Here is a 27184-nt window from a genome sequence, read left to right on the forward strand (position 1 = left end):
GGCTCACTGCTGGCTGCTTCCTGTCTGCCATGCCATGGACTGTTTCTCCTGCCATGCTTCCTTGCCTTGGAGCCAGCTTACTATGGACTGAGACCTCTCCAAATATGAGCTAAAATAAACTGTTCCTCTTTGAACTTGTAGGTGTCAGGTATTTTGTCCCAGCAACAAGAAAGTAGCTAAGACAAGATCCTTTGAAGATGAAGTCAATTGTCACTGATTCCAACTTCCAGTGCTGCCAGACTAAAGCTAGTTTTTGACATGAATGATCAGTTTTTAAAAATGCTGGGTGAGAGGAAGGCCTGCGTGGGAGTTCTGGATGGATGCAATGGAGGAATACCATTACTTCTGCTAATTATTCCAGAATTGCAAGTGTTATCTCCAATTTCAGAGCCAGGAGAAACAGAATCACCCAGAAACCATGATGCTCAGATGTCTCTGTTCCAAATAAAAATAAAATATAAAATTAACCTTTTAATTGTTCTTTTCTGGCATAGTAAGGCAAACAAAAATAGCTAATAAATCCACCTAGTCATATGGCCTTAAGTATTATTTGGAAGAAAATTTTATTCTAATGAACTGTATAAATTTCTTTATAAATCACTCAATTTTGCCATGTATATGTATGCTATCATATTGCTAGAAATATACCATATGACTTCAAGTAAAAATATGTTTGTGGAGAAAGATAACAATTTATTACAAGAGTAGTGATTCCAAAATTAATTTTAAAAATTAGATATTTCAAAGTGATTAACTCAACATCAGAATGATCAGTTCTTAGGATTGACTTTCTACATCCTCAACAAAAATCTATCCACAAGGCATTTATAAATATAAATGAAAGATGCAAAATTTAAATTATTGGACAGCTTACTTTTCTACCAAAAATCATAATTTAATCTTCCAGAATCCTAAATGATGAACTCATGTAGATTAAGAGAAAGATTCCAAAGAATATGATGTGTATCATTTTATCACACAAAAAAACCTCTCCAAACTTATCAGCTCCTCAGCCTTCACATATTTAAAATGCTGTACATATTAGTAGCCAAGAGTGAATTTTCGAGCCAGAATGCAAAGATTAATCCCTCTTGCACTTGTCAGCTCTGTGACCTGGGGAGGCTTATGTTGGTTGCCTTGCTGTGCCTTATTGTTCTCATCTGTAAAATAGAGATAATAGCATACCTACTTCTTAGACAACTGGAACTATTAAAGGTTAACCTATGGAATGTGCTTAGAACAGTTGTTGCTCATCACTGTCTCCTACTGTGTGGCTGGTTACAATGGTGATAATGCGCCTATAGGATTAGCATACAGTATTGTTATGAACTTTAGAGTAAGATGGTATAACCTAGTCTTTGAATGATCAGGGAAGACAAATTAGTCAATTCAGTTCCAAGGGCCAGGAAAAAGTGACCTAATATCCAGAATTCTACAGAAGTCCTCAATTTGAGTTTTCTATGGAATCAAAACATTTTAATAACTGAAAAGTAGTGAGGAGACAGATCCAACAGTGGGTGTTCCTGCAATCATTTACACAAATAAACACTACTGAGAAGTCAATTGACTGCACAAAAATATCACTAATGTACACCTATGAATATTATTTTGCACAATAGTAAAATCTGTAACATGAAGCAATAAATACTAACAATAAGAGTAAAATAGTAATAAGTAAGCCAAGTACAATTTTTAAAAAATTACTATTGTTGACTATCACCCTTACATTCTCTTTCGGTAATGTCAAATTACAACTGTGCAGCAGCTCAAACAAATTTTTACAATATCACATTATAGGTTACAAATTCCTGAACAGAACTTTCAGAATTTACTTTCTCTTGATCTACCTCATAGATCAAGCTAATTAATTATTAAACAATAATAGCCATGGACACCATTTCCTAGGACTTTATTCTATGTCAGATATTATGCACACTAATCAAACATTCATTTTTATGTGCTTTGGTTGTGGTTGTTAACTATCTCATCTAATTCAAATACTCTAACCATTTGGTGTTTTATATTTATAGTTGAAAGAAATTTACAGGATCAGTTTTCATAGCTATTTATGTTTAAAAAATATTATTTCTCATATCTTTACAATAGTTAGATCAATATTAGAAATATAAACTATAACTACAAAAAGATTGATGCTGTACAAAATCATTTCCAGAAATACTTAAAATAATCTTCTTTAAAGGAATAGAATAGTATTCAAAATACTAATTCTATAACCTTTTCTGCTTCTTCAAACAGGAACAAGGTACTCTGTCAAACATAACTGTACAACAGAGAAGAAACTAGCAAAGGCATGGGCATAGCTATCAACTTTATTTGACCTGCCTATCATTTTAAAATACAAAATATAAGCTGTTCCGTAACTATCATATAAATTTCTCAATGGGTTTATTTTCCCATTCACACTGTAATACCAACAATGTCGGTCTCTTAATCTAGTATTTGTTTTGCAAATTATTACAAATGTACTAGGTATGACAAGTATAAAAACCTAAACATCCCATTCATAAATAAGTGAAGACAACTGAAGCATAACTAAAACTATTCTTTCATTATTTTATTCTTTTATTTTAATCTGGAAATTTAATAGTATTCAATTAATTTTGGCAGGTACCAAAATCATTAATGTGTATCACTGCTACAAAATTCACAGTAAGCCTAACGTGAAAAATATGAATAAAAATTGAATCATTGACATAAAAATCATGACAAATCATCAAATTGAATCATATGACATAAAAAGAAAAAATAAAACTAAAACAGAAATGAGAAGCAATACGCTTGAGGAAGAGATAGAATATGAAAAATCTTCTCTTAGAAGATCATTCTTCCCCACTGTAAGAAAAGGAATTTATGTGCCAGTTTCTGATCACAAGTAGTCTACATCATCTCTGAAATGCACTTGAAAGTAAACGTCTTAGCTGAAAGGCTGTTCCCATTCTTTAAACTCAATGATGGCAAGAGGAACAAGAAGGGGGACACAGGGAAGAGTAGAGAGATGGAATTCATGTAGAGGGTGAAGAAAAAGACCACCTGGTACTAACAAGCCCTAGGCAGCCTGGGCCTCAACATGCCTTCAAGGACAGGAATGAGGAAGAAAAGGGATAACTTCACAAGTGACACACAACTGAGCTTTCACCAGAGGCAATTCTGACTCCCTATCTGCACTGAATGGCCTGACAAAAACAAACAAACAACAAAAACATGACTTCTGCTATTCCTCCCATCTGTAATGGCTGTACTTTGATTATTACCCCAGTTTCAGCAGAACACATATGTACTAGACTGAATTGGATAGGTGTTTTCCATTATTTTGGTTCAGTTGATCAAAATTTAGATTTTAAAAAAAAATTTGAGTACTGTCAGTCTTTTTCTCTGAGGATGTTTATCCTTCATAGATTTATTTCATATTGTTAGTATTAATATCAACAGCATTTTAAAACTGAGCAAAAAAAGCAAGCTAGCATACATCTAATAAAATTCCATACCTGGTGGTATTTCCTGGTGTTCATCCACAAGGGAAACACTTACTTCTAAAATAAAAAAAGGCACAATCCATTAAATGTTATTGACCAGAGTTTAAAATACATATTAGCGATACTGTATTTGTTACTGTGATTATTTTTACAGACTTAAAATATTCAATTGCAAGGGCTGGAGATTTAGGTCAGTGTGCCACACCTGCCTCCCAAGCGCAAGGTCCTGAGTTCTATTCCCAGCACATAAAAAAAAAAAAATTCAATTGCAATGCTTATGAAAACATCAGGTTTTAACACCATCCCAACAAAGAAAAGAAACAGCTACAGTGAGCAAAATGCTATATATTTCTCAACTGTTTTGTACAACAGTTTTTTCATCATCTTTCTAACCTATTGCTTGGCACATGAGATATGGACTAAAACCTAGATTTTTGCCACAGTTTGGCATCAAACTTGATAACCAAACTGAGGACAGACACATAAATCATCTTGTTTCATCATTAAAGGATTTTTTATTGAAAAGTTTTTGAAAGAGGGAGCTGTTAGGAATGCAGCAGATCAAACCTTGGACCTGTACATCGTAATAGGCATTCACTTTACCAGGGAGCCATATTCTGGAGCCACATTCTGAAGAATTCTTGAAAAGTTTTTGGCTCATAACTCTATTTTAATATCAATTAGACAATGTAAATAAATTAATTTGAAGTTGAATCTTAAAATCAAATATCAATCTTAATGGTTTTGAAAAATAATCTGCAAGCTCAACTTTTTTCCTATTCTGGGGATTGATCCCGGGTCACAGCACCCTCACATCGTCTCGTAGTGAGCCAGCTGCACTCCCAGATCCTAGTGACCGGTCAGTAATGTGGATGTGAACTTTTACTATCTTGTCCTTTTCCTTGGCTACTTCAACCCAATTACCTCTAGAGACTGCAAGCATCACTACCCAATGTTATAAAGATGAATTCCATTTGATCTATGAAATTATATTACATATTAATGTCTTAAAAACCTAACAACCCTTTAATACTATGTTAATCTAAAGAAAATTGTATCAGCTTTCCTTTTGGTCTTTACCCATTATTAATATGCTTTGGTCAAAAGCATGTATTTTTAATAGTTTTTCTAAAACTCACAGTATTTATGCAGCTATTTTAATCATTTTTCTTCTTACCTTAATTTGCTAATTATAAAAATGACACATGCTCAGGGCCAGGGATTTAGCTCAGTGGTGCCGATGCCTGCCTCACAAGCACAAGGTCCCAAGTTTGATTCCCAGGACCAAAAAAAATGATACATGCCCAAAATAGAACATTCGGAAATATTTTACATAAAAGGAAACTGAAAAGAATAACCAAACATATTTCTACTAACAACTGTTAATGTATTACACTTCCTGTTATTTTCTTCACTGATGTTATACTAAGAAAACTACTATTCCAAGTTAAATTCTCATCTAATTTTATTCTGAAAAATACACATCATAAAAAAACTCTAAAACTTTTGATATATGATTTATTTTTATATCATTTTATATTATTTTAAATAGTAAAGAGAAAATTAGTTATATCAGCACAACCTGAACGCATTACCTATTTAACTTATATGGCCCGCTTCTTCTTACTCCAGGACTTTTTTAATCCACTCCACTCAGTACAGCTTTCTCTCTCACCATTTACGCCAATGGCTTCCGGGAAGACCAACAACATTCTCAATGTTGCCAAATGTGACAAGGAATTCCCAGTCTTGAGAGTTATGGGCCGCTCAGCAACATGCAATGTGTTCCCGCTTTTCCTTTTGACATTTTTTCCTCCTGACTCACTGGTTGTTCATTGCCCCTTCAACTTTATAATGTTGGAGGTCCTTAGCACTCAGTCTTTGGACAGCCTCTCCACTCTCTACTTAACTCACTTCCAAAGTGACCACACTGGTTTTCATGGTTTAATTAACACCTCCAAGATGATGGCTTACAAAACATTCACATCCATCTCAGATCCTGCCCAATCAGTTAAGGCTGGTATGTCTAAATCCATACTTGATACCTCTGCTTGGATATCTCATAATTTTCAAACTTAACATGCCTACTGTGGAGCTTTTGATTTTCTTCCTTTAATTAGTTTCTTCTACATTCTAGTTTTCTTCTTCTCAATAAATGACTCCATCATCCAGGAATCACTCAAACCAAACACCATTTTATCTCCTCTTTGCTGCACAACAGTCCAGGACCATACCACCCTGAATGTACTCAATCTTGTCTTTGTTTCACAACCATCAGAAAAATCCATCAATTTTAATTGTAAAATATATCTCACAGCATTCAAAAATAGAGCACTTGTGAAGCATGTGCAAGGCTCTGGGTTTCAAGAAAAAGAAAAAGAAGCCACATAAAATAAATCTCTAGTTCAACACTCTCTATTCCATTCTCAAGCCATGATCTCTCTCTGGGACACCAGTCACTTTCCTAACAGGGGCAGTCCCTCATCCATTCTTGTCCTGTCCAATCCATCCTATAGCTATGTAGGAGTTGAGGCAATTCTTCAAAACATAAGCGATTATGCTATACTTTAAGAATTTCCATAAGTTCTTATGACATCTAGAATAAAGTCCAATTCCTTTGAAGGCCCAAACTAATCTGCCCCTCTTTACACTTAAGCCAATTTAAATTGTTTTTCCATTATCTACAACTTAAAATAGCCTTTCTGACGCAGATATATAATAAGAGAATGTCTTAAATATAGGACTGATATAGTGAGATATGGATTTTTGCACAGATTACCCTAACAGGTAAAAAATGGATTTGAAGAGGGCAAGAAGACCAGCTAGCAGGCTATTGCTATTATCTAGGAAGATGTGGGTGCAAGTAGACTACTAGTATAAGAGCTACAGGGAAAAAAAATGGATTGGAGAAGCATTAAAGGAGTCTATAAACAGGACTTGGGTTTAGCTAGAGACAGTGGGAGAATAGAACTCAATAATGGCTCCCATGTTTCTGGTTTGGGAATCCAAAGATCCACTGATACAACCTGCCAAGCCAAGCGAAGATGAGGGAAGGGGAGGCCAGCTGGTGTGTAAAAACTATCAATACCCCTCGGTTCACTCAGGTACTGAAGAGCCCATCACACAAGCTCTAGGTAGGCTGCAGGTACACAGCCCAGAGCCCTTAGCAGTCTCTTGGCTTCTCAAAATACCTGAAAATTTCAGGAGAAATATCTTTATCTAACTCAGGAAAAGTGGGATCAAATTGTATATGATGATGTTGGTTGTTTTACATAAAACACTGGTGGGGGAGGTTAGATGAAGTTCTTCCTGGGGATTTGGATTTCCATTTTCTCTTTGTTTGTTTTGTACCAGAGATTGAACTCAGGACCTTCCTCCTGCGAGGCAGGTGTGGCGCCACTGAGCTCCATCCCCAGCCCTTCCATTTTCTAACCCTTACTGAATCAAAATATAGACTCAGTGATATTCTTCAGAAAATTAATATTGCTTATAGAGAAGTGAAAAATGGGAAATGGGAGAAAATCTCAACTCCATTCATCCTTGCTACCTAGAAATAAATCCTGCTGAAACAGTGAGCCGTAACACCCATGCAGGAGTCTCTCCCACAGCTAGGTTGACTAGGAAGGCAAACAGTCTCCCCCATTCTCTCCACATCTATCTTCCACCATTTCCATTAATTACACCATTATCCAGTCTGCTAAGCAAAGCTCACAAACAGCTAACATTTAGCTGGGAACATTGCTCAATGGTATAGCATCTGTGTTCAATCCCCAACATAGAAAAAAGAAGTAGCATTTAATAGGAAAACTAATAACCAGCTGCTCAACAGTGAGCCCTAGGAGTATTCTATGAGCAAACTTCTCTCCTTTTCATGCTTTGGGTGGCTGCCTGCTATTGGAAAAGCACATGGCTCATACAGCATGGACTCCAGGACCAGGGCTGGAGCTGGCTTAGTCACTGTGCCCATGAACCAGGGGCCGTCCTGACCTCACTCAAGTTTCAGCTTATCATTTGTATAATAGGACAAAGATCTTTTTCTTGTCTCTTTCAGGTCTACTGTGAGGAGTGTCTGAAATAATACACGGAATTTTTTAGCTTTTAAGAACTATGTAAACCTAAGTTAAATGAAGTTTCATCACTTAATACGATATATACAACTATTTTTATTTTCCAGAAAACAGCCCCTCATTTCCCAAAAAAGGGGGAATCCATCCCCCAGCTCCCCCAGCTGAACAACGACAGAGAAGACCCACTTTCAAGCCGTCTCTGCCCACTGCTCACCCGTTCTCAGCAGATCACTTTCTCCTAAGCGGTCACGTACTCCTATCCAGGGCAACTTTCTGTGCTCTTCTCAGTTATATGCACTGTACACTGTTCTTAACACCACCCTCACACGGCTTCTAATCTAAACTATTTCTATACAATGAACTTACCTTCTGAAATTATGTTTGAATCTTCTATAGCATTATCTAAAAACAAACAAACATATATTAACCGAGATCCCTTGAGCAACTAATATCCACTCAGATATGTAAATGTTGCTTTTATTTTTAGACTGGGTCTTCTTATGGATGGATTCATGAATATTTATATCAATTTAAATCTCAATTATATTCAAAGAATGCATTAAATATTATCCCTAATGAAATAAAACTTGTACTATCAATGCAGAATAAACATAATAGTTGTTTTATTTTATTTGCAGGTCCTATATACATAGATTCAACTAACCAAAGATTTTTAATATTTGGAGAAAAACTGCATCTGTACTGAAAGTGTAGACTTTTTTGTCATTATTCCCTAAAAAATACAATATAATAATTATTGACACAGCATTTACATTGCATTAACAAAATAAGTAATGTAGAGATGATTTAAAGTGCATGGGAGGTATGAATAGGCTCCAAGAAAATACTACACCATCTTTTATAAACTTGAGGATCCTCGGATTTTGTTATCTATGGGACATGCTGGACCCAATCTCATTGCAGATGCCATGGACAACAATATTGACAATAACCAATCAATTTCTTAGTAATTTTAAAATGTCTTCTATTTCTCATTTTATCTATTCTTTTACCCACAAGTTATAAAAGCTTTAACATATGAAGTTAAGGGTTGATTTGTAAGTAACATCTGTTTATAGAAAAGAAAAACAAACGCACCTGAAATTTCTATGGGTTTATTTTCTGAAGATTCATATACTATAAAGCAAACAGAAAAAAATAATCCTTTAACACTGCATAACTTTCATGATACCAATAATTAAAAAAACTCATTCCAGGTGTCAGCCTTTGTCTTATTTATAAATATTTGTACCTCCAGGGTTGGTCACTGCAAAACCCAGACTACAGACTGGCAGGGGAAAAGTCTAAATAACTCTGTGAAACAGGACTGGCTTCAAATTCCAGACAGGCCACTATTGGGCCAGAGGAGATGATAAAATCATGTGTCCTGTACAGTGAGGAAAATACAAGCTCCTCCCCCAATCATGTACTTGAAGTATTCAATAATTTCTTTATTTTCAAGTGGCACCAAATTTCCTTTTTAAATTTTTCTTTATGTTTGTGGTTGAGGTTTTGAGTTAACCAAAGCTCAACCCCTCTGATCACCTGGATCTCAGTTTTTAAGCATACAGATTCCCTACTCTGTTGAGGGAACAATTTGCTATTTAACCTGGGGGCAAACACCCCACTACTAGCCTCTGGGAAGGGGTTGGCAGGCTCTTAATTTGCCATGGTAACCAGGGCCCAATGCCCAGCCCTGCTCTCTTCTGCTGGCGAAGGGCTTGGAGCAGCTCTGCTCCAGTGCCAAGAGCTGCTCTGCCCTGCTGCAAAGAAAGCTCCTCTCTGCACACATTCTCCTGTGTCCGGGGACTGGCAGCTTCCTCAACAACTGATTTTCCAGAATGCCTCCAATTTTCTGATATGCTAAGGGCACACATTCTTATTTTTCCCAAATGTTCATGAAGTTATTACTTTTTATTTATTTAGTAAAGAACAATTTTTGAGCACCTATCTTGTAGATATTCTCAGAATTGGGGTTAAATCACTTTGTTGCTTTGATGCCGTTGGGAAGAGGGAGAGGCAGGGAATATGTGTTCACGCCCTCACCTCAGGCAGGATCAGTGTTTAGATACCGACCTTGAAACACTAGACCAGTCCTGGTTCAGGCCTTTTTCCCTTTACCCTTCTTCCTCCATTTTACACTTTCATTTCCTCCAAGAGTCACTGACATTTCGCTTTGAGGTCTCCTCGCACTGCACTTCCCACTCCCATCTGTCTCCCTCCAAGAGCACAACCCTGAAAAGGCTCTTGCTGGGCGGGCCAGGGAGCACTTCACTGAGTTGGATGCATGTTTTCCAGCCCTGCCTTCTTGGATCTCATAGCAACATGCCTTCTCCCCCAACAAGTTCCCACTATGTAGGCTTACATCTCCATTCGCAATCTTCTTTATCATTTCATACTTTTCTTAATGGGTATTAGATGAGGGCTTTCTTTAAAGCCACAAGACCTCTCTCAACCCCCTTTATCTTTTCCTTAAAGGATCCCAGAGCTTGGTTTAAATGATCCTTAAAACCATGAGCTGGATTTCTCTTCTGAGAGAACTGTACCATCAAAAGGATTATCTGATCTCTTCTCTTAGATGTCTCAAGAGCAATGTCATCATCACATACATGGATCTACACTCCAGCCCCTATTGCTGTCTTCCAGTGAAAAAGTGCCACCAGGCGACAAGTCAAAAGAGGAGTCATAGTTGCTGGGATATTGTTCTTTTTCTACGGCAACCCCTGTATATCAAATCCTGTCAAATTTACCTTCCATGCGTTTCTCAGCTTTGCCCAGTCCCCTTCACTTTTGCTGCCACCACCCTGGTTTAAAGTACTATTAGAGAAATACTTCCTGTTGAGGTCACCCAGGAGGCCGCTCTGGCACAAGACCTCAGTCATGTTTTCGGTGCTTCTTGGACATGGCCCAAAGGAGCTCAAGATCCCAATGAAGATCCCCTTTATGAAACTCACATCCTTGGGCTCTTCCTTGAATACAGAGTGGACTAGGATGACACCGATCACCTATCTCTTCCTACTTATTTTTGTCTTTCTTGTCTATCTCATACACCTCTGAAATATCTGTCTTTTCAAACTGCAGACATGATTTTGTGGTGCCCGGGAGGCATCTCGAGGTGAAGATGACGTCTGCGACCTCGCCTGCAGGTCTCCTCGGGAGCTGGACAACGGGCCACCAGGGCCACACCGCTCTGCTCACTCTCACACACCCATGTCAGAGACTTCCGGCGACAGTGCAGCCACCTTCCACCAGCTGTCTCAGCCGGAAACCAGGTAAGGCCTCTTGGAGACATCAGTTACAGACTACCCTGGTCCTCACCAGCACTCACCACAGCTGTGATAGAATGCTACTGGGAAATTATTTATCACTTTCTGTCTCCCTGCTGAAATAGAAGATCCAGAAGAACAGAGACCACGAGCTCCCTCACTAGAGCTGCTGCAGTATTCTAGGTTTGGGATACAAGATAACAAGTATGCAGTGTATGAACAAATAAACCAATTAAGACAGTTAAAACTACAACTTCACTTCCCAAGTCTGGGGTTTTCTAGGGTATTTGTGATGTGAGAAGCTAGGATCTGTGAACAGCGCTATCAAACCACGTGGTTTTTGGTTCAGGAAATGGAGAGTTTAATACAGACTATTGTATATTCCAATCTCCCACTGAAGTAGTTTTGCTTCTCTTCCACTTAATAGCTTCACTTAATATGCCAGTTACTTGGTTTCCAGAATTTGGTTACTGAATTTCCACACAGGTGTATTTTTCGTATATAGTGAATAATCTTCTGTTTGATTAGACCTATTGTGTTGGAAAAAGTTTATGTTCTATACCACGATGACTCACAGCATCCTACCAAATCTTGATGCTCCCCTTGATCATACTCATTACCTTTTAATATTTTAAAGTATATTTACTACGATACTCTGCCTATGAAAATATATTTAATTTACAATACTTTAGCATGTTACCTTATTTTATACCTCCTACAAGTGTGATTTTAAATTTCTCTAGATCTAGCCTGTAAAATGCATTCCAAACATATTTTAATATTTTTTTAAAACATGGCAATGTTAGGTAGAAATAAGAAAAATATCTCAAATCTCACCTCTACATACAACTTTTTATTTCTAAATTTCTATTTTCTCCTCCAAATTCAAGACTGAAAAAATTTAGGGCAATCTTACTGGCCAACGTCTTTAACCTGTTATAAAAAGGATAGGTACCTTAAGATGATCCAAAATTCTTCAAATTTATACTTCATTCGTCACTATGGCTCTTGATAGGGTCTTAAGTCTTAAACGCTTACTTAAAAATTAGCACATCAATTCTACACACAGGAACATCTAACTTTTTTCAATTGTGCCTCACCAGCTAACATGGAACTACAAATTCTTTGAAAGTACAGACCCTATGTGACTCATATTTGAATTCTGAGTCCTAAATGCATCTAGATCATAGACTACTCAATTTAACCAAGATTCACTTCTTTATCCTTTATACACAAAGTTACACTAAGTTGACTTTCTTCTTTTGACACAGTAATTTTTAAAGACACTGGAAGTAAAAAAGAAACATCATTGGCTCTATCATTTCTTAGCTATACAAACTTGGGCAAATTATTTACTTTCCGTAAACCTTATTTCCCTCAGCTGGGAGGCAGGGAAAATACAATCTACTTCATGGAATTCAATAAAATAGTACATGAAATGCTTGGAAGACAAGAGCAGTAACAAGTGCTTAAATCTGAATAGGATGCTGCTAACGCCAAAAGTTTGACAGAACTATTTCTTCCACACTGCTGTTAAGCTTGAAGCCAGAGTTTTCCTAACATGATAAATCAGTCACCTCTGAGAGCGAGATTAATTTGTAGAAACAATTAGACTAAAGTATATGCTTGTGACTATTTTAAAAGAGAGAGAACTGTAAAATAATGAGATTTTTTTGGAATAATTTGTAATTGCCCCACAAGATAACTTGTGGAAAGTTTAAGGAATTATTTAGACAAGGGCACAACCACTAGTGTAGTTAACAATCTCCCCCAATGAATTCTCTGCAAACCATCATTTATTTGGATGTTTTACGTTACAGTGTTTATAATGTGAAACATAATTATCAGTAATTTATAGGCAAAATATAGGTCTATTTTTAAACAATACATAGTTTAAGCTTAAGAAGCATTTCCACACCTTGTTCATCGTAGTCTTGGTATGTTATGTCATCTGGGAAGGAAAACAGAAAAGAAAGGAGAAAGGAGGGAGAGAGAAGCAAAATAAGTATTAATAAGTCATTAAAACAACTTAGCTTTAAAAAAAAAAATCCCTTGCTGTAAAATATAGATTTCTTTTCCTTTCAACATCAATGTCTGTGCTGTTAGCAATACATGCTTCACCCAAAATCAACAAAAGAAAAGAAAGAGTAGGTAAATTATATTCATAAAAATTCCTCAGAGCAAGATAAACAAAATTAGCATTAGGATTTAACATCTTGTTATGATGTGTTGGTAGATGAAGTGAAATATAAATGCCTATTATTTTAATAAGCCAATGTCGTTACAAAAAAATCTTGTGAAAATCATTTCTCTATTTCTTTGAAAGAAAAATCACCATGTGATTTTTGCAACTGCAACTGAAAAACCTAAAGTAATATTTAAAATCCACTGAAAATGCTTATCTGATACCTGTTTCTTGCTGCAACCTTTCAGCATCGATTAGTGGTTCACTGGAATCTGAAATGAAAAAATATTCACATTTGCCAGCATGAAAAACTACTTACAATTACCAGATTTCATTCTCCAAGATTTACAGTCAAATTCTCCCCTATAATATCTTGTAAGACAGACACTATTATCATTTAATGAAATTTAAACTGAGCAAAGTTTTAGAATTTGCTAAATTGCAAAGATGGGATAAAGTAGGATTTTCACCCACCCCAAGTCTACTATATTACAATGTGTCTTCAATGTCTGTGTACAAAGACCAAAATCCAAATGGTGACCACAAAAATGCATTTCCCTTTTTCTACATTTCCTCGTGTAATATTCAACTGTATTCAGAAATTTCTGGAAATATCTACAGAATAAAAAGTTATTAAAAGTGTTATGAACAGACCCTAAATTGAAATGGCCTTGGCCACTGTCTCAAAACAGAAACACAAATCATTAGTTTTTATATTCACAAACCTGAGTTTTCTTGGCCATACATTATCTCTTCCATATCCTGGTGATGGTCTTGTGAAACTATAAATTAGGAAATAATTAGGAAATTTAAAATATGTCTCAAGGATTGTTTGACATTAGAAACTAGAAAACCATAATTTCTGGTAATGACAGGAGTGTAAAATCAAAACATAATGACAATAAATCATGTTCATTCATGGAACCAGGAGATATTAACCACACATAATACTAAACACAAAGATGAATTAGATGGTTCTCGTCATAAGGATTTATAATCAAATCACAAAATAGTAGAGTTGTATTTTCATTTAGCAGAACAGATTCAAGTACAGTCGGCAAATAAAATCAAAGAAAGGCAAAAATCCAAAGACAGCTGTACAGAAGAGTCCTCCTCTCACCCATGCAAAAGCACCTGTCACAATGGAGTCTGAGGAAGCACACACATAGCCCCAGACTCAATGCCTGAGTCCTCTACATGGCGTTTCTCCCAAACTAGAATAGAGTTCTGTTCAGACAGTGTTAAAGCATTCAGACAGTAAGGGCAGTCAACAACACTACAAGGTGCTCAAGCACTACTGAAGGTAATGTGTCCATCTCTAGAGTGGCTGTGTTTTGCGGGGGATGTGCCATGACAAAACACAATTTTGACCCTTCACTGACTTTTTAATTTATGGGTACAAAGCATGCAATTCCACTGCACCTTTGACCAAGTAATCCTACTACTAGGAATTCATCCACAGGAAACAGACTTCAAAACAAAATCTGCATTCACAAAGATGCAATTATATGAAAATATATAACATTATTAACTATATACTTGTGATGTATTAATTTTTAAATATTAATAAACAATAGATTCGTATACTGGTCATAATTTTTATATATATACATATAATAATGTTCTGTTAAAGACTCATTCTAATTAAGAAAGAATAGTATTAAGGCCTTACCTGTCTCTTCCACATAACTATCTTCAGTGTCTAAAAAAAAAATTGGATTGATATCACTATTTTAATGAAATGGTACATATATATTCTCCATGTCTATTTTGAATCTATGCTTATTGGTTTACATTAAAATTGAAAAATTATTAAAAATGAAAATATCTGCTTAATAGAACTATATTCAACATACTCACAAAGCTGACAAACACCATACTCTGGGGTAAAGTGAGTGATTTATACACAGTGACACAGACATAAAGGCTGGACCCAGGGAAAATGCTAATTCTTGGTCCACTTCACATTTCACTGTGGTGCTCCATTTTCTAGCACCATCCTACCAGTTTCTGGAGCATAGTACATCGTCTCCAAATGCGGACACAAAAGAAGAATGGAGGACAATTTATGTTTGGAAGCTAAGCAAAAAAATGTGTGGATAACTTAACCCATATACACCAGAAAGTAAAGTGGTCACCACATGAACCTTGCCAAGCTTGAAACCTGTCTCATTTAAGAGATGTATACAGTGTAAATATTTTTAGTTTCTGAAGACTTCCAACAAAATTGAAGTTTCTAACTTCAAACTAAATCTATGTCCCAACTGAACATTAAGCCAGAAATAAAGATTTCTCCAACCTATAAACTTCCTAGGAATATTTCTTCCTATCCTGATCTGTAACTCTTTTTTTTTTTTTTTTTTTTGGTACCAGGGATTGAACTCCGGTCCTTGCCTTTACAAGGCAGGCGGCGGAACCACCAAGCTAAATCCCCAGCCCTGTAACTCTTAACTTTAAAGATATCAAAGTCTTCATGTTTCTGAATATTTGGGCATTTTAACTGAAATTTGTTGGATAAGCAGCATATATATACAAAATTCTGAGTGACTGTCAATCTTGCTGAAGCATCTAGGCTTACGACAGGAGAGAACGATACCAAGAGAATGTGAAAATCACTTGAGCAGCACCCTTATTCAGAAATCAGAAACATTTTTCTCACAGAAATCATGACATTAAGTGATAATGTGGTCATAAAGCCAAGACATGAAGGTCTAATGCTCTAAACACCTAATATCAGTGTATAAGGCAGCTAAAATTATATACATTCTCCACAGGATTTTTACAAAAATTTGCATAATATACAATTATGTATACCATCCATAACACTATAATGTCAATTATATCACTATTTGTATGGGACAGTGCATTTCTGGCTTGAAACAACAGATTTTAGACAGAGCTTTTAGACATGTATCCACTCAGTTATGAGCTGCCTACTTTCTTAAGTAATTTCCCAATATATTAGGTGTGGTGAGAAGTAGACACACTTTATTTTTTATTACTTTTATGCTTTAAAAAAAGTTCTTGTAGGGGCCTGGGATTAGCTCAGTGGTTCTGCCACCTGCCTCGCAAGTGCAAGGTCCTGAGTTCGATCCCCAGTACCAAAAACAAATTTAAAAAGTTCTTGTAACCACATGCAGGCTATATTGTACAGAATCAGTAAATGAAGGTATATAGAAAGCCAGCCACATTTAGTCATTTAAACATGGTAGATGGCTGCATCTCACTATGCTAGCAGAGGTGGCCTTTGCAAAACCCAAAATATTTATGATCTGGCTGTTTTAGAGAAAAAGCTTGCCAATATTTAGTATAGAAGTTAGAATGATATTCTAGAGCTTGTAATTACAGAGTTTGTATAAGAACAAGAGGGAATAATAGGTTGTCAGGTCAACTGTTCCATTCCATCAGCTGGGTGTAACAAATGCCACCCTGGGCAGGAGAATACAATAAAAGTACTTTGCAGAGGTGTTTCACTCACCTGTATGAAAAATTTGTATATTCTGAGTTTTCTTTAGAAGTGCACTGAATCAAATCTTGATTGTAGAGAAATATTTTAATTGAAGCTTTAAGCTTCAACTTCAAAAACATTTTGATGAACTTTAAATACTGCTTTAAAGGGGTTTAAGACAAATGTCAATAGGTACAATTACAGCTGTTGCATTTTATGTTGAAGCCAAATAAGTATGCTCTACCTTCATGAAATGTTTCAGATTCCAGGACCTCCAATCTATCACGGACATCAGACGCAGTGAGGAAATCACCATCCTCCAGCTGTAGTTCTCCTGCTGGCCCCTCCTCTTCTTGTGGCAGGTCTTCTCCTTCACCAAGGGCAAGGAACAGAGAGACGTGGGTGTACAGTGAAGAGCCAGCAACAGCTGTCAACTCAGATGCAGAAGCCCTCGGGAAGGAGGACCAACGTAATTCCCTCTCAGGGGTACTGCAGGTTCTGGGGTCTACCCTGAAGCTATTTTTCAACTCTAGCCAGATGTTAGTCAGCCTAAAAGTAAACAAAATGTGGACATGCACATCCCGAGTTTCATTTGCTATATATACATATGCCCAGCACCTAGGGCCATGCCTAACCATAGAGAGGATTCAATAAATATTTGATGAATGAATTCATAATTATGACTATACATGCCTCCTCAATTACCACTGGATCAGAGAAAAGGTCACATTATGACCTTTTACTGAAAACTGACATAAAATTCCTTGTAACAACTTTAAATGACTATTCAAATGTTCTAATGCAAAGAACATATAGTTGCTTATCTAAATCAGATTCGAGGTCAGATTCACCTGTATTATCCTGTGCATCTGAGCTATCCTAGTTTTAATCTCTAGTCAAGGAAAGATGCATATCTTGTTTTCTATGATTAGCTTCTACAGTACATTTAATTCTGCTTTTGAGTGGACAGGGTACACTATTCCACTGCAGTATAATTTAGATTGTTAGTGTGCCTAAAAATTATCCTCATAGTAACATGACATGGCTTCCAGCAGAGAAGCTCCTGTAAATAACACTCTTAACTAAAAACCTTTAATGAGCTGGGCCAGGCTATGCGAGGCAGCACAGTGATGAGTGTAAGGTCTGGAAGGGTTGGCTCTGGACCAAGGCACTTTCATAGCATCTCTGTGATCATGCACAAATTAACTACTCTGTGCCTGTGCCTGAGCCTGAGATCTCCTTTCTATAAAATGGCAATAATAATCACCCATTCCTGACATGGTTGTGAAGTTTAAAGCACTCAGAAAAATGCCTGACCCACCTTAAATATTTAGGTGTTTTTGTTGTCTCACTATAGTTATAACCATATTACTGTTTCTGCTGCCATTGAATTTTCTACCACAGTTGCAGGAAGTGCTTACTCTGCCTTTAGTATGGCATAGTGAGGCTCTCAAGTATACTTAACCATGCAGGCCTATTTATGAAGACATTATTTATAGTAGTTTTCCCCTTACCTGTGGTTTTGCTTTCTGAAGTTTTAGTTACTCATGGTCAACCACAGAATGAGAATAGCATGTGGAAAAATTCTAAAATAATTAATTCATAAATATTACATTATGCATTGTTCTGAGTAATATGATGAAATCGGGAGTCATTCCTGTCTCATCTCCTTGGGATATGAATTGCCACTTTGTCTAGCAAATCCATATTATCTATGTGATCTCCTCCTTAGTCATGTAGTGGCCATCTTAGTTATCAGGTCAAATGTCATGGTATTCAACTGCTTGTGTTCAAGTAACCCTTTTTTACTCAATAATGGCCCAATGCACAAGAGTAGTGATGCTGGCAATTCAGATGTGTCACCACTGACAAGGTGTAATGTGCTTCCTTTAGTGAAAATGGTGAAAGTCTATGACTTAAAAAAAATTCATATACTAAGGTGGCTAAGATCTACAGTAAGAACAAATCTTCAGGAAATTGAGAAAGGAAAAGAAATTTTTGCTAGTTTTCTTGTTGCATCTCAAACTGCAAGACAGAGTGATCAAGAGAAACTCCTAGGTTTTTAGTTTATACAATGCCTGGGTGAAAAAGCTACTAACTAAAACACGAAGGGCTAGAGTAGGAGCAATTTGGGCTGGGGGAAGGGGAGAGCCAGGACATTTGTGACAGGGAGGAGAGAAGAGTTCTGTATTGTGTAGGTTCAGTCTGAGACACCCACACAGCCTTCAAATGGAGACATCCAATAGACAGGTAGATGACGCTGGGGTTTAGATGAGTCATCAGGGCTGCAGCTATACAGTCAGCAGTCACAGCAGATAGATCATACTGAAAGCTATGGACTGTCCCTATGACTGTCTAAGGAGAAAATCTCTATAAAAAAGTACAGGACCAAGAAGGTTCTTTCCTCTTCTGCTTAGCCACCATCCCTACACACTTAAATTCCTGCTGTCTTCTCTCTGCTGTCCATCTCCACATTTGAGTCTGATGAAACATCTAGACTCACTAGGGTTACCATACAACCTACTCTAGCTGGCCTCCCTGCTGCACAGTGGTCCCTCTCATCTATTTTTTTAGGTTTCAGGAAGGATGCACAATAATCCTGAACACTTCTTGAATAAAGTATAAATATTTTGACATTCTTTTTCCCTCATCACTCTCCACTTATGCATCCCATATACTGGCCATTCTGAATGTCTTTCATACTATTTTTTTGGCACTACTAGAAATCAAACCCAGGGCCTTCACATCGAGCTATATCCTTTTAATTTTTTTTTCATTAAGTTTATGGGTACATTTTAGGTATACAATACAGTTATATTCCTCATTGGGATCTTGTACCTTTACATGATGTATCTTAGTTTTTATTTTTCCCCCATTTCCCTGCCCTCTCTTCACCCCCTCCACCCTTCCCTATTTACAAAGATTTTGTTTCCATTTTTTTCTTTTCTCATATTTTTTTCTTTTCCCTTCTTTCTTTTCCCCTACCCCTCCCACTTCCCCTACTCCTTTAGACTTTTTCTTCCTATTTCACAATATCAATTACACATTTTGATCCTTGTTTACACTTTCAGTTTTTCGGTGTTTACACATGTGTGTCCTATTTATTTCACTTAAGAGTATGGCCTCAATATGCATCCACTTAGCTATAAATGCCCAGACCTTTTACTTTTTTGAGACAGGGCCTCATAAGTTTTCCAGGCAGGACTCCCACTTTCTCCAACTTTTTTTTTCATTGGATCCTGGAGAATCCAATGCTTCTCCTTCCTCAGTGCTGCCATAATCGGCATGTGTCACCATGTCTGGCTTCCCACTCTTGCCTCTGGGCTTTCACACATGCTGTGCCCTCTGCTGACTACTTTGGCCAGCAGACATTCTATATCATCTTTCAGCTTCTAAATGAAGATGTCATTTCCTTCAAGAAGCCTCTTAAAAGCCCTAAATCTTGGTAAGCTCCACAGAATATCACTGTTTCACCATAATAGTTCTTTCCTCATCATAATCAAATTATTTATTTAGATTCAACCTTCCTTGTGTTAGGTTAAAAATTAAAAAAAAAAAAAAAAGCTATAGGAAGAGGAATTCTGCACTTGCTCATATGGGCAAATGTACTTCTAGGCAAAGTGTTTTCCTAGTTACCAAGAAGCTTGTAAATTAAAGGACATAGGTTCCTACACCACCACCAGCCATCAGGAACATCCAGTTCAAATGCTAGGGAATTATTTTTATAAACACAAGTTACTTTTCCCCCTTTACAGCTACTCTTGGACCACATCAAACCATCAGGAGTATTAGGATACCACAGCATCATGTGTCTTTGCAATTTTTTTCTGGGTTACATTTTAGAGCCATGTTCTCTGCTTTTATCAGACTGCCACACCCTTAAAACACTGGTTTCTGGAAAAACATTTAATATTCTTTCTACAGATCTCAATGAGAGGAATTTTTTAGATCTGAGTGCTGGTAGAGTATTTTTATGTTCTCTAAGGAGACAGTGTGCTTTTGGCCTCTCTAGGAGTATCACCAATAAAACTAAATTTCTGCTTTTTTATTTTGGCAACCAGCCAAACATGAAATAAAGTTCAAGGCTTGACAGCAGCTACTGGATAACCTATCATAGCTTGCTTGTGTTCCATTTTTCTCTGCTCTGTTTTCCCCATCTATTTGTGATGAATCACTGCTTTCAATTTGCTAATATTCAGGTGTTCTTATTTTCTGAGACAAGATCTTGCTATATAGCCAAGCTAGACTTAAACTTTCAATCCGCCAGACTCAGCCTCCCATGTTCTGGGAATACAGCCATGTAACACCATTGAGTGGCTTCTCACCATTTTACTACTAGGTGTGCTCAGTAAGTTGCTTCATAGCGAGGTTGGGTAAAATAAAGTATATCTAGTGCTATTTCAAAAATACTATTCTCTAGTAACTAGTGAGTGGTTTTTTAAAACCTCAAATAGCCAATTAACATTTAAATTTTAAAATAATGCCTAAGTAACTTTATGTAAACACTATTTTAGTAACTTATGACAAAATAGATTTTAATTCATACCATGTTCTGTATGTACCATTTCATGAAGAACGGACTGAATTTGTTCTTTTACTTCATCTTCAGTATCCTGGGGTTCTAAAATAATTATAGAACATTACTAAGTAGAAAATACTTAAACATTAATGAGGAACTTTAACATTCAAATATAGCATTTGTGCATATACATTAAAATGAGTGTATTTGGCTAAGCAACTGTGCATCTTTTTCTTATCAGTTTATCACTTTTTCCCTGCATTGATAAATGTGTTAGACATTTACAATTGGTTTTATTTGGTTAGTAAATATAAATGTTGACTCCTATTAAGATTTCTAAAGAAAAAATTAATTTGTGTATAGATTTTTCTTTAAAAAAAACTCATTAGGCTTCAGTTTCTAATTAATAAAATTCATACTAGTGATAGAATGAAAAGAGGACAAAGCTTTCACAAAGGGAAGTACTTGGAAATAAAGACAAAAATATGAAACATAAAATCAATAAAGATTAGAGAATATGATACCCCGTGTCCCCTGGCAGGCAGGAGAAAGGGTACCCTTGCCAGTGAGGGTCCAGAGTAATGAGAGTTGGTGGAACACTCCCAGAAGTCTACTAGTGAATCGATAACCTTACATCATCACCAGTGGTCCTTTCAGCTTTGCAGAACCACATCTGACACTCGGATCTGTATATTCAAATAAATGTGAGCAACAAAAATGAACATGATTGACGACATGCTTACAACACTATACTTCTTGGGGGGATATCAGATTTACTGCAATATCACACAACAAATAAGAAACTATAATTACATTTGACACTGTTATCAACTTTCTATCTAACAAAATATAATGTTTGTTCACTGAATGAAAGCACCATTAGATTGGGTCTTGGTATCATAAATGCTGTCATATGAAATAATGTCAGTGACAATAGCAGTATGTGAAAGAGCTAATCTTCAGTGACAAGAAACAAAATAAATTAATTTGAACTTCAGGGAGTGAAAAAGTTTAAGTACAGTATTCCTATGCTAATCATATAACAAAACCATTTCTAAAGCATAAAACCCACATTTTTATAGATGTTTATATTTCACAAATCATCTCTGTATATATTCTGGTCAATTACTGAAATGTCTGGCCTCCATTCTTCCCTGCCACCTCCCATGATGTCTATGACGTCTACAACGGCTTTGTAAGTGGACTCCCAATCTCACAGCTGTGGACAGTACCAGCCGGAGAGAACGCAGTGTGCAGTGAGCAGGAGGAGTGTGAGCTGCTAGTAGAGGGTGGTGCTCTCTGCTTCTTTGCTTAACCCTTTGATGGTTCCCTTTGCCCCAAAGTGAAAATGTACACTCCATGGGAAAGAATTTAAGTGCTCTAAAACTAGCCCCTCACACACATTTCCAGACTCTTCTACTAACAGAACTGGCTTTGTTTGAATTTAGCAAGTGTACTATGTCATTTCATGTTTCCATAGTCTTGTCAATGTTCTTCCTCTCACCTAGAGAGGATTAATAAGCCAGACTGCACTGAGTTAAAGAATGAGGATATGAAGAGAAGGCAGAGAAAAAGAAACAAGGACCAAAGCCTTCAACCCAGAAGCGTAAAATGGACAGGGTCCTTATGGTAGAGAAAGAAAAAAGGTGAAACTATGAATGTGTATTTTTTTCATAATCACTAACTTTAAAGCAGTAGTTCTTTAATTTACGGTCTTCATAAGATGCACTGTACAATCCTCAATTATCATGCCATTCAAAGACGTCAGGTTCATCTGTTTATTAAGCTAGAAATATAGTGTGTACTTTCACTTTTTAAAATAGCACAGCTGTGCTTAAATTTTTTATCATTAACACTTGAATAAAATAGCGTTCATTTATTTAAAAAATAGAATGTAGATTAACAAGGAAAAAGGTTTCTGTACAGTCTTCTTCCAAAAGCCTGCCTATTGTACTGATGAGAGGGCTGAGGTGGCAGAAAGGGGTCAAGAAGGGATTAAGTGCTTTATTTAATTATATTTTTATGAATTACATAACTGTGTTTACAGAATGAAGAAGTTAGTGAAGAAAGAGAAATTAAGGGCAGAATAAGAGAAAGGTTTAGAGGCAACACTGAAACCAAAACAAATATTGCCCAAGTTGAAAAGGATATGGGCTAATAATAAACCAACAGATTATGGAACTAGATTGTCAATAACTTACAATAGTAATATTAACAATACATGAAGAATAGAAAGCAAATAACATATTTGTATTGGCTTTAAAAACAAGATTTTTAAAATTATAAATTCACTTAGTACAAACTAAAATGTGAGGCATTAAATCCAAATACACATTTAATTATAAAACTACTTTTTAAAAGAACCAATCCTTCTTCCAGAGCCATGATATAATCATGGCAATTTCACAGGAAAGGGAAGGAGAAAACAAATTCTTCTAGGATTATTACTGAAAAATAATAAAACTTAGGGCAACATACTAATCTTAAAAGAAAATGGAAGGAAAATCTAAATTCATCAGTATCCTTTGGATTCAGTATTTAAATTGCCAGTGAACATTTAATGTCATAACTGAACACTTCCAATAGGTGGCACAATGAGACCAAATTTTTGAGAACTAGTATATAAATGAAAAACTACACAGAAGCGTATACAGTATTTTAAAATAAATGAGTAAGGGCCGGGGATGTAGCTCAGTGGCACCGTGCCTGCCTTGCAAGCGCAAGGTCGTGAGTTTGATCCCCGGTACCAAAAAAGCAGAAAAAAAAAAATTAAATAAATGGGTAAAAAATGGTAGCAAAAGATTAAAATTTCATTTACTAATTTATTAAAATATTTTAAGATTTCCTAACCTATGAGGTCATAGACCCTAGGGAGACTACAGAAATAATGTGACTCAATCTATAAATCCATCTAAATACAAAACAGGTTTCACAGTGTATCACAAGGAGATCTGGAGATTTTGGTGCCAATAAGAAGACTTGGAATTCATTACTTCTATTTTATTGAATCCTGTGGCAAATGATGCCGACATCAGTGTGGTCATACTGTCAACATAATTTCAGACAATAGTGCTGGAATTAGAATGAAGAAAGAAATGGATCCTGCTGTTCCTGGCTAGTGTGTGTCCGGGCAATAAACAAAATGTCTGCAGCTTATATTCTTCATCTTGAAGACTTAAAATTATCCTTTGCAAAATTTTACTAGGAAAAATGTAGGTTTATTTTAAAGTTTTAGAAAGAAAACATAAACCAGGCGCGATGTTGCATACCTATAATCCCAGCACTGGGAGGCTGAGGCAGGAAGATTGCTCTGAGTTCGAGACCAGCCCTGGGCTACATAGTGAGTTCAAGGCCAGCCTGAACTACAGTGAGACCTCATCTCAAAAAAGCTTAAAAAACCCCACCATAATTCATATTTCTGTAAACAATGTGCAACGTACTGTAGGTAAAACAAGATTCTGTACATTGCAAAGGACACCTGCCAGGCTAGGTACATTGTGCTGAGACCTGAGGACAACTTACCTGTCCCCAAGGGAAACTGGTCCTCTGGCTCAGTGTGTGGCTCAGCCTCTGCTGGTGGGAACTTCGGCTCTGAAGCAGCTCTCTCTTTAAGGCCTGCATTTTTTATTCACAAAGTTAACTTAAGCTTTTTAATCTTTTTGACACATTAAATCAGGAAAAATAATATTCTCAAACATTTAATTAGTGCACGTAATTCAGTTTCTAACATTACATGCTTAAAAATTGAAGTATGAAACCATTTGCTCTGTAACTCTATATGGGCCTTTAATATTTCTACTTTGCACTTAAAATATTAAAAAGTATTTCATTCATGAATCTTTAAAATATAAAGATTTTATATGACTAAACTTGCAAAAGAAGTTCAATATGAATTCAAACTTCTTTTGTGTTTATGTGACTACTTCCTAAGTCCTGAGCTCAGAATTCAGTAATGAGACCACTGTGCTGCACTTGAACTTTGGATGATTTGTGTGCATTCTTTTGATTTTTGTGTATTTATTTATTCTTCTTGAAAAACTATAGTTACAAAGAGATCACTTATGCCTACTTACAATTTTCTCATGGTTACACCTACATGTACTGAAGTTATATTTTTCTATATGAGCTAAAAGATATTGGGAGAAAAAGTCCTTTTTAAAAAAGAAATCCTAAGACGGCATGAGTAAATTAATATGAAAACTGATTTTAAAGTTAATATCAATCTAAAATTTATTATAGATCTATTATATAGTTCTTTGCTATAATATAGATTATATTAGTTCTTTGATACTTTACATGCACAACATTAAAATGTATCAAATAATTATTACTATTTAGAAAACTAAACTAGGACCAGGAGCCTGGTTCTGTTGAGTATATCTTGGGCTTTTCCCACCTGTTGTGAATCTCATACCTAGTGTCATTTTCCAGGAATCACCCTGCACATGGTTGTGCTCTGCCATTAAAAGGGTGCAGGCCAAGTGTTGAGAGAGGGTTCCTAACCTTAAACACCCATGTACAACTGGGGATTAACCCCAGGCCTTCCACACTGAGCTACATCCGGAGTCCTTTTTAAATCTGTGAGACAAGGTCTCTCTCAATTGCTCAGGCTAGGATCAAACATGCGATCTTCCTGCCTCAGCCTTTGTTGCATACATGACTACAGTCTGGAAATTTCTCATTTCAAAGTCTTGTACTGTTTTATTCTTTGTATTTTCCTTATCGTTCCCTTTTCCATACCTCATTTTTCTTCCAGTAAAAAAAAAAAAATGCCAAATTCATCTTCCCAAATCCTAGAGACAGGGATAGTAGGCAGGATCTACTAGCCACATCACTTACATTTCCTCTGCTTACCTGTTTCCAACACTAAGTCCACACAAAACCAAACAATAGTAACACAAAAACCAACATATAGTTGTCTTCTATATTTAAGTGTAAACCTCATTATAAAATTGATTAAAAAGGAACATACATAAATATCCACAGATCCTAACTGTGGTTCAATTTATCCAAGGGTAGGGATGAAGCCCTCATAAAATTCATCACAGATTAATTTAAATACAGGGCTGAAATACTCTGCCCTTTCCCATTTAAATAATTCACTTTTACATCTCTCAACTGTGGGGTGGGACAGGTTTGCAAACTATTCATTGCCAAATTCTGCTGAATGAAGGGGGAAAAGGTTGAAAATCCTTAGTAAGTATGTTTTATCTTTGTACTCTGAGCATTTCAGCTAACATCTGGCATAGAACAGTTGCCCCAAAAAACCTGCAGAGACTGAAAGAAACGGATTTCTTGTGCCCACTCCCCTAAACTGCCTGCAGAAGTCCCTGCAGGCCCAGGACTCTTGATGGCACTGGATTGGCTCAAGGCTTGCAGGTGGGAAAGGGATTCACATCAAGTTCCCTACTACCATTCGCTCAAGATGCACATCTCTGCTCCAGCATCCATAAGTTCAGCACCACAGGCGTAGTTTGCTTTGCACAGTCCTGGTTCGTGTCCGTTGTCCTTGAATGATCATTTCACTTTCAAGAATTTTTCATTTTGAATGAAAACTTACAGTGTCATCTTTCCCTGACCACATATGCAGTATGCTTTCAAAATGTGCACCACGAGTAAAATAAACAATTTTTTCCCCATCAAACAGTAAAGATTAGAGGCAAACCACTTTCTGGTCCCCTTTCTGTCTCACTTAGAAGCTATCTTTCTCTGATTAAAATTTTCCTACCCTTAAAAAAAAAAAAAAAACAGGGCTGGGGATTTAGCTCAGTGGTTTTGCCGCCTGCCGCGCAAGCCCAAGGACTCAAGTTCAATCCCCGGTACCAAAAAAAAAAAAAACCAAAACAGTAAAGATTATACTGCCCGAAAATTTCTTTCTTACTGAATTTGGAGAAAGGTTTCATTTGGAAAAAGAATTCTAATGATAAAGTGCCTGAGGCTACTTGAATACAAATATTCAGACATGCAGTGCTTTTAAAAGTCAGCTTTCATTAACTCAACTGGGCTATTTGTCTTCAAAAGCAAAATAGTAAAACATGTGAAAAATATAATGAAACAAAATGAGGCACATAACTGCAGAAAATATTGTGCAGTTTTCTTTTAGATCCAAAGTGGTAGTTGAACTGTACACTTATTAATAAAAGGCAGGGGAATGGGGAAAAAAAAAAGAACCAAGATACGTCATGTAAAAGTATAAGATCCCAGT

The 27184-nt window shown here is 36.4% G+C and overlaps 1 protein-coding gene across 18 annotated transcripts in view; it reads right to left on the reverse strand.

Annotated features, from left to right (window-relative positions):
• Positions 1-27184, reverse strand: part of Asph (aspartate beta-hydroxylase) — a 233520-nt gene that overhangs the window by 137286 nt on the left and 69050 nt on the right. For 16 of the 18 annotated variants that reach the window (XM_087190370.1, XM_087190372.1, XM_087190376.1 and 13 more), the window contains 10 exons: positions 24502-24594; positions 21007-21081; positions 16705-16830; positions 14685-14714; positions 13738-13794; positions 13237-13284; positions 12746-12778; positions 8660-8698; positions 7928-7963; positions 3507-3551 (listed from right to left, as the gene is read on the reverse strand). In XM_087190370.1, the coding sequence (XP_087046496.1) occupies positions 3507-3551; positions 7928-7963; positions 8660-8698; positions 12746-12778; positions 13237-13284; positions 13738-13794; positions 14685-14714; positions 16705-16830; positions 21007-21081; positions 24502-24594 (582 nt within the window). The remainder of the gene's footprint in view (positions 1-3506; positions 3552-7927; positions 7964-8659; positions 8699-12745; positions 12779-13236; positions 13285-13737; positions 13795-14684; positions 14715-16704; positions 16831-21006; positions 21082-24501; positions 24595-27184) is intronic. The other 2 variants (XM_087190377.1, XM_087190375.1) reach the window with 1 other exon arrangement.

The sequence above is a fragment of the Heterocephalus glaber genome, unplaced genomic scaffold, assembly GCF_053883595.1.
Source record: "Heterocephalus glaber isolate CG9 unplaced genomic scaffold, H.glaber_assembly_v1.0 deba00001553, whole genome shotgun sequence".
Lineage (NCBI taxonomy): Eukaryota > Metazoa > Chordata > Mammalia > Rodentia > Bathyergidae > Heterocephalus > Heterocephalus glaber.